The sequence below is a fragment of the Rattus norvegicus genome, chromosome 15 (genome assembly GCF_036323735.1).
Source record: "Rattus norvegicus strain BN/NHsdMcwi chromosome 15, GRCr8, whole genome shotgun sequence".
Classification (NCBI taxonomy): domain Eukaryota; kingdom Metazoa; phylum Chordata; class Mammalia; order Rodentia; family Muridae; genus Rattus; species Rattus norvegicus.
The window spans coordinates 33,326,765-33,335,020 of NC_086033.1; the positions used below are offsets into that span (position 1 = coordinate 33,326,765).

At 49.2% G+C, this 8,256-nt stretch overlaps 1 protein-coding gene across 1 annotated transcript; it reads right to left on the minus strand.

Annotated features, from left to right (window-relative positions):
• Positions 1-5,154: 5,154 nt before the first annotated feature.
• Cbln3 (cerebellin 3 precursor) lies at positions 5,155-7,664 on the minus strand. The gene is made up of 3 exons (NM_001109330.2): positions 7,278-7,664; positions 6,847-6,966; positions 5,155-6,545 (listed from the first exon to the last, which is right to left on the minus strand). Exons 1-3 carry the CDS (start codon positions 7,551-7,553, stop codon positions 6,348-6,350), a joined length of 594 nt encoding a protein of 197 aa, NP_001102800.1. The 5' UTR covers positions 7,554-7,664; the 3' UTR covers positions 5,155-6,347.
• Between the last annotated feature and the right edge of the window lie 592 nt (positions 7,665-8,256).

The following is an 8,256-nucleotide window of genomic DNA, read 5'->3' on the forward strand; positions in this document are numbered from 1 at the left end:
GCTAAGATCAGTTGTAGCTCTTGCAGAGGTAACCAAGTTTCTTTCCCAGTACCACAGCTCACAGCTGCCTAACTCCAGTCCCAGGGGATCCAACTCCCTCTTCTGACTTTCACCAGCTCAAGACATGCACATAGTGCACATACATGCATGTGGACGAAACAGCCATACACATGGAATAACATTTAAAAATATAAAATAATCGTTTCTTTTCCAGTTTGGTTCAGATTAAGATGAGTCACAAGTTCAAGCATATCCTGATTTTTCTTTTTTCTGTTGATTGCAAAAACAATACTCTTGAACCTAGGAAGTTTTTTTTTAGATTTATTTTATTTATTATATATAAGTACGCTGTAGCTGTCTTCAGACACACCAGAAGAGGGCATCAGATCCCATTACAGATGGTTGTGAGCCACCATGTGGTTGCTGGGATTTGAACTCAGGACCTCTGGGAGAGCAGTCAGAGCTCTTAACCTCTGAGCCATCTCTCCAGCCCAATGGTGAGATTTCTTAATATCTTCGAGCGAGTGATGAAGCTGGGGAGACCGTAACGGCTGGATCGTGAGAACATTCATTCCATTCCAACACCCACTGGGAGCTTTCAAAGCTTTATGTACGATGGTCTCCTGGATGAACACTAAGGCAATTCTAGAGTAGAGGGAAGTATCGGGGGTTGAGGAGAACTGAGGAGAACCAGGGGCAGGTAACGGAGCCTTCCTAGAAATCTAGGTAAAGGGTCGCTGGTTGCTAGCCAGGTAGATGGGAAGCAATGAGCAGGAGCAGTGGCTGTGAGGTGAGGGGGAGTTCTGGGGAGAAAAGCTGGTTTCTGGTCTGGGCCACAAGGAAAGCTCAAATTACAAAGAGATCAGGGAGCTGAGAGGAGCTTGTGATTCACACTTCAGCGGTTCAGCAGGTTGAGCAGAGGTGGAATGAGGGGGTCTGTTCAGAAAAGTTACCGTTGAGAAGGTGTAAACATTGGCGGTTTCCATCGGGTGGATGGACACGGGTGCTATTGACCAAAGAAGTTCAGGACAGAGCCTTGAGGGAGACACATTTAAGGGTGAGCTAGGCGTAGTGGTGCGCGCCTGCAACCCAAGCAGCCGCGGGACTGTGGGGCCTGAGAGCAGCCTGGTAGGACCCTGCCTCAAAACAACAAGGAAATGAGCAAACAGTGACTGGAGAGTCTGATAAAGGGTTTGAGACATGGATAGAAAGCTATTCAGTGGGGCTGGGGATTTAGCTCAGTGGTAGAGCTCTTACCTAGGAAGCTCAAGGCCCTGGGTTCGGTCCCCAGCTCCGAAAAAAAGAACAAAAAAAAAAAAAAAAAAAAAAAAGCTATTCAGAAAGCCCAGCGAGCACACTTAGGATGCGGGCAACAGAATCTGACAAAGGGACAGCCTGGGCAGCAGGAAGACTGAATGGGAGCAACCACTGGGGAGTGGGTGACTGGTTAAGCAGTGTGGGCGGAGCCACAGAGCCAGGTTTCACCAGAGACTTCCCAGGCCAGCCACTGGTCACAGATGTTTATTCCGACATCTAGGCCTAAAGAGGAGGAGAGTTGGTGCCCAGGGGTTCCACGGTTTTGAGAGCTGACGAAAGCTACCGGTCACCACAGCTACTTACTTGTCCTTTTCTCTTTTAGATGTAAGAGATGTAAACTCTTAAGCCTACCTGCTGAAGGGAAGAGTAGAGAGGAGCCATGGGCAAGGAGTGTGCTCAGCAGAAGCAGGGCCCGTGCTGGTGGAGGAAGACAGACACCAGGACCAGAGGGGAAGTTCAGCCTCCAGAGAGCAGTGGAAGAGGCAGAGGGAGAAAGGCTGGTGTAGGAGCAGTGGAGGGAGGGGCTCCACTCCCAGGCTGCACTTGGGTAGCCCATTTCCTCTGTGCAAATAAGGCGCCAGGAAGAGGGCAGAGTGAAAGTTGACAGTGGTTTCTATTTTTTTAGGCTCTCCAAGTCTAAGGAGATTTGGTCTCTAGAAAAGACTACCAACAGCCTTTGAGGCTTTCCTCACTATTTAATAGAATCTTACTTAAGCAAAACAGAACACAAAAACACGTAGCCAACAAATAAACAATTTTTACAACAAATTTTACAAGTCAAATCACTTAAACACTGATTACAAATTCAGTTAAATTCACCTGAATATTTTAATGGAATTGCAAATCTAACAGGTCAGAGCCTTTAAAAGCTTTGAGCATTTTGATAAAGCAAACACATCACTACAGCATTGTACAAGTTTAGTGTGCACGTGTGACAGAGTTTTTGTAGCCCAGGCTAGCCTTCAACTCCAGATCTTCCTGCTTCTGCCTCTTAAGTGCCAAGTTTCAGGTGTGTAACATCACACTAGGTTGGACCGTCCAGTTTTATTTTGCTTTATTTTATTTTTTTTGTCAAGACAAGGTTTTTCTGTGTAACCCTGGTTGTCCTGGAACTCACTCTGTAGACCAGGCTGGCTTCAAACTCACAGGGAACCGTCTGCCTCTGCCTCCTGAGCTCAGGGATTAAAGGTGTGTGACATCACCACCCAGGTGGATTGTCCAGTTTTAAACCTCCACTCCCACTATCATAAAAAATGAGTTTGTAGGTTATGAAATGGATACTATCTTACTCAGACCAAGTTTCGGATTTGGTCTTCAAATGTAAAAAGAAGAGGGTTACACTGCTGTGTGGTCTAAAGATAAGTCATCTGTTTCTGGGCCAAAGGAAAAGGGACATTTTCTTTATGCCAAGGAAGTCTTAGACTATCAACCAATAAATTCTTGTTTGGGTAGGAACTGATTGACCTTCTAAAGTGATTAAAACGTGTGTGTGTGTATGTGTGTGTGTGTGTGTGAGAGAGAGAGAGAGAGAGAGAGAGAGAGAGAGAGAGAGAGAGAGAGAGAGAGAGAGAGAGAGAAGTTGGGGAGCACGCTGGAGAGATGGAGTGGTGAAGAGCTCTGGCTGCTCTTCTCGAGGATCCAGCTCCACTCTCGGCACCCACAAGGTGGCTCACTGCCCACTCTAACTCAGTCTCAAGGGATCTGTTGCCCTCGTCTGGCCTCCAAGGGAACTGCATGTATGTGACGCACAGGCAAAACACCCAAACAAATAAAATAGAAATAAACTAAAAAATAAAACAAAACCCAAAGCCTACGTGATCTTCTCTGTCTTGGGTATCTCAGACTCATATCTTCCCATTTGACGGGTGAATCGTGCAAAGTGTTTTGCTCAAAATGTCACCTTGAGATTTTAAGTCTGTGTTAGGCAGACATCTCAGAGTCTGTGCCCTAACCACCAAGATATCGTAATATACCGTTACATGGTGTGGGGACTTTTCAAATACACCGCTGGTGCAGACCTTAAAATATTTGTATATTCTGGGTGGGTCCAGTCTAAGCATCGAATCCTCAACCTCCAAGAACTTTCCCATGGACATGGGGTATCAGCTCTACAGCTTAAGGGGCTGGATGGTAAATGGATTCGGAAGTGGCTTCTTTCCTCTTCCCTTCTGGGAAGGAAATGTACTGACCTCCACCTTACTTTCAACATTGTGAAACCTTATCAGAGAATAGTTATGCTTTTCCAGAACGTTGGCATACAGAAACTGCAATGAATAAACAGCACCTTATACCACCTGGTGTTAACAGGCTGATCCAATCTGCTGTATTCTGAAAGACTTCCAGTGTCCACTTACTCTTCTCCCTTACTTTAAGATTCCTGACATTTCGCTGGACATGATTGCCTAGAATAAAGTCTGTGGGCTTTGGAGGTGGTCCAGTGGTTACAACACTTGCTAGGCACACCTGATGGCCTGAGTACATATTCAGGCCGGCCATAGTCCATGCATCTGTAATCCTTGTGCTCTAGGAAGGAAGAATTCCAGAAGCTTCCAGACCAGAGAACCTGGGTCCAACACCCAAAGTTGTCCCCTCTCTCTCTCTCTCTCTCTCTCTCTCTCTCTCTCTCACACACACACACACACACACACACACACACACACACACACACACGTCATGAGTGCATGAGCAAGGAAAATACTCTACATAAAGATAAGATTGTTACCTAGCCTGTCCTGCCTTGGTGTGGCCAAGTGTGCCTCCGTTCTGCAATGAGACGATGTAATCAGAAATGTGTGTAGGCAGCTGTCAGGAAACCTTTCAAGGAAGGAGCTGTGTACTTCCTTCTTTCACGCTTTCCAGCGCTGCTGGGATGTAATGGTTGACACTCAAGAAGCAATCTTGGGCCATGAGGTGGCATGCCAAAGAGGCATTCCAAAGGGGGAGACTGGTCTTTTGTGATTATAAGCAACTATTTATCCTGAACTCCCCAGTTACAGAGTTTTTGATGTGAGACAGAAAGAATATCTTGTTTAAACTATTCTTCCTGGTCGCAGAGTAAGGACAAATGCTGAAGGAAAGTGCTCCCCTCACCCTCTTGTCTATTCCCTACCCCCATAACCCAGTGCTGGGGTTCAAACCTGGTGCATTGTGGGCATTAGCTTCTACCTCTGAGCTACACCTCCATCCTTATTTCTCGTTCTTTGTTCTCTCTCTCCCTCCCTCCCTCCCTTCCTTCTGGACAGGGTTTTACTATGGTTTGCCTGAAACTCACAGAGATCCACCTGCCTCTGTCTCCTGAATGAACACTAGATTTTTATTTTCAAACTTGTTCTGGCATTTATTTTTGCATGAGTACTGTACATTATAGCTTTTAAAACATATTGGGGGCTGGAGGAATGGCTCAACAGTTAAGAGTACTGACTGCTCTTCCAGAGGTTCTGAGTTCAATTCTTAGCAACCACATGGTGGCTCACAACCATCTGTAATGGGATCTGATGCCCTCTTCTGGTGTGTCTGAAGACAGTGACAGTGTCCTCACATACATAAAATAAATAAATCTTAAAAAAAAAAGTTATGGGGTTGGGGATTTGGCTCAGTGGCAGAGCGCTTGCCTAGGAAGCGCAAGGCCCTGGGTTCAGTCCCCAGCTCCGAAAAAAAGAACCAAAAAAAAAAAAAAAAACCCAAAAAAACAAAAAAAAACCCAGACTGTTATGCTCAGCTTTGAATTTATTTTCTCTTCAACGTGCTGTATGGGCTTCAATCCCGAGGTTCCCATTCCCAATTGCACCCTCGCTAACAGGACAAATACACTGTCTTTTTTTTTTCTTTTCTTTTTTTCGGAGCTGGGGACCGAACCCAGGGCCTTGTGCTTGCTAGGCAAGCACTCTACCACTGAGCTAAATCCCCAAACCCCAAATACACTGTTTTAACAAGCGTAGCTCCCAAGTTGCTTTAGATAGGTCCACTCCTACTGGACCATTGGGATAACGGGGTAAAAGAGAGTTTCTGATGTCAGTGGGAGAGTAGTTGGAGGGATGAGTCATGGACTCCCAGGGAACAGGAAACCTAAGGAGAGTAAGATGGTGTAGATCTAGAGGCAAAGCGATAGTAGGGACAGGCTATGGGTACAGGGAAATTAGCTGGGAGACAGATGGAGGAACTACGTGCCAGTCAAGAGTGGGAAGTGACTGAAATTCAGATTTCCAAGGTGGGGCAGTTCTAGGAGGTGGCCGAGGACGAGAACATGTGGTTACTGATAGGTTTCATGACTCATGTGTGACCTTTGACCCTGCCTCCAGGTCTGTACACGTGCTCTAGTTTCCCCTGTTAGCCAGAGCAAACACACACACACACACACACACACGCCTCAGGTCAGGAGATGAAGGCCAGAGTCCACTGGGACCTGGCACAGCTGGACCGTAGGATTCCTGCCTTCCGACTGTTTACCTGCAGAATGTTTGCATGTTCAGGGTAGGCACATGGCCTCATCCTGTCTCTCCAGCTACGGATGCTCTGTGGCCCTCTCCACACTGCTTTTTGTGGTTGAGGTGTCAGCCCTGTTCAGACAGTGCTGGCTGAGAGCTCTCTTTGCTGGCATTCCGCACAGGATGGAGCCTGCAGGTACAAGGAGGCTGGTCCATCTGGGCCCCTGCGGGAGCCTGTCAAGCTTACCTGCACCACCTGTCACCAAGCAGCACTGAGCAGGAGGCTGGGGTGGAGAACAGGAGGAGTGGAGTCTGGGTCGAAGTGCACAATTCCCCCTTGGCAAATCCTGCTTTAAGCTGCAGGCAGGAGGGGCAGCAGGAGGCTGGAGGGCGGCCGGAGTGGTAGTGGTGAGGAGTGTTCATCTAGAGAAAGCTCTGCTCTTCTCTACTCTTAGCATTGGGTGTTTAAATATGATCTCATGCAAGAAGGTGGGCTGTAGGCAGCCTGGAGGGGGTCTTTCTCTTGCCCTGAAAATACTTGTTTCTGGGGCAGGGGAAGGCAGAAGGGTTAGGTGCTAGATATCTGTCATTTAAAGGCATGGGTCTTCAGAGTGGGAAGATGAGGAAGCCCGAGAAGCTTGAATACTTCCAGCCACCCAGAAGATTCCCCCGACGCAGGCGCAGGGACACCCGATCCCCAGGGTCCAGGGGAAGCAGCACAGAGCTTGTGGCTGCCTCTCGGGTCACATCAGGGTCATTTGCAAAGGCTGAGATGACCGGCCATGTGTTCAGCATCAGACTCACCTGGGGAGGGGAGCCCAGTTAGCATCTAAGTCCCAGCCTCAGTTTAGCCTTAGCTCAGAACTCCCCCCCACTCCATGCCCCATTTTTCCAAGAGCTTTCTTTTGGGAACTCGAGTGTCCAGTGAGCACTGAAGGATGGCCAGTGTTGGGATCTGTACGTCTGCCATACCCTGCTAGCCAGGACCCTTCCTCCCTTGCTCTTGGCCCCCTGGATAGAGGTCAATAGAAGGGCTATCCAGGGATGTGCGGCGGCCCACTATGACCCTCCCGTCCCCCCGGAGGTGGGCTGGCACTCAGGTCACCTGAACAGTCTGGCGGTTGTACACCTTCACCACATGGAATCGGAAGCTGTAGACCCCACGGACAGGGGCCACGAAGCAGCCCGAGGGCCGATCAAAGCCACCGCCCTCATTCACCAGCACCTGTGGGGAAGCAGATCCCGTTGAGAGGGATTCTGGGTGCCCAGGGCTCAGGAACGTCACTGGGGTTGGCATTTGTACAGTGGGTGAGGGGAGAAGGGGTGGCACACAGACGTGACAGGAATCTGTAGACTCAAAGTATGAGACAGGGCTACGATGTCTCTGTGTAGGAATCGAAGCAGGCAAACAGTTGGTGGCCATCTTAGAAGAAGGAGGAGCAAGAGATGCAGGAAATGGTTTTCTTGGAGTCTGAGGGTTGCAAAGTGGCTTGGGCAGTAGAGTCCAGGTCTTCTGGACGGGGGTAGAGGAGTTACCTGGTCGAAGTAGATCGCACCACTGGTACTGTTGCCGGTTTCTCCTGCTGGTTCATGGTGGTGGCTTCGGACTGCAGCAAACGCCACTCGTCCTGGGGGTGCCTCTCCCAGGGCTGCTCCCCCAGGTCCTCCTGCAGTAGGTCTGCCTGGCTCACAGACCACCAGGCACTCCCCCTCCAGCAGGACAGGCTCTGACCCTTCTTGAGCCCACCCAGCCTCCAGGGTCAGAAACACCAGGGCCAAGGACAGCTTGGGGCTGTGCCATTTTGTCCCCATCCTTGCTATGTGCCCCTGGGACCCACAGATTTCGCTGTCTTCTATCCTCTTTGCTCTCCCTCCTCTGCTTCAAGGCTTCGGTACTCTTGCCCTGATCTGTCCTCTGAGTCTGGCACTTAGCCCGGGCACTCCCCTCCCTGTATCTTTTTGTGTCCCTCAGCTCTGCCTGGCTTTACTACTGCTTTCGCTGCGGATCCCTCCTCCTTGGCAGAGTATGGAGTGACAGCAGTTGGGCCCTGGGAGGGAGAAGAGGAATTGAGAGAAGGCACAAGGGCTCTAGTCCGACAAGGGTGCCTGTGTACACACACACACACACACACACACACACACACACACACACAAACACACACACGCACAAGCACACACACAAGCATATGCACAATCACATACACACGCACGCACGTATGCACACACGCACGCACGCACACACACACGCACGCACACACACACACACGCACATGCTCACACACACACAGGGACATTCAAATATGAAACAAAGTTTCTTCAATTTCTTTCTCATCTTCTCCTTTTCAGAATTATCTACAATCTTTCTCCTTGGAGGTCTTTCTTATTGTTGCAAGGTGTGTCCTCATCCCCCCCCCACGCCTCCACCTCGCCCCCAATCTATATACTTGGTGAAAGTGCTTGTGCCAAGGGCAGGATTCTCTTGTGACTCTGGACCAGTCACTTCCCCTCTTGGAAT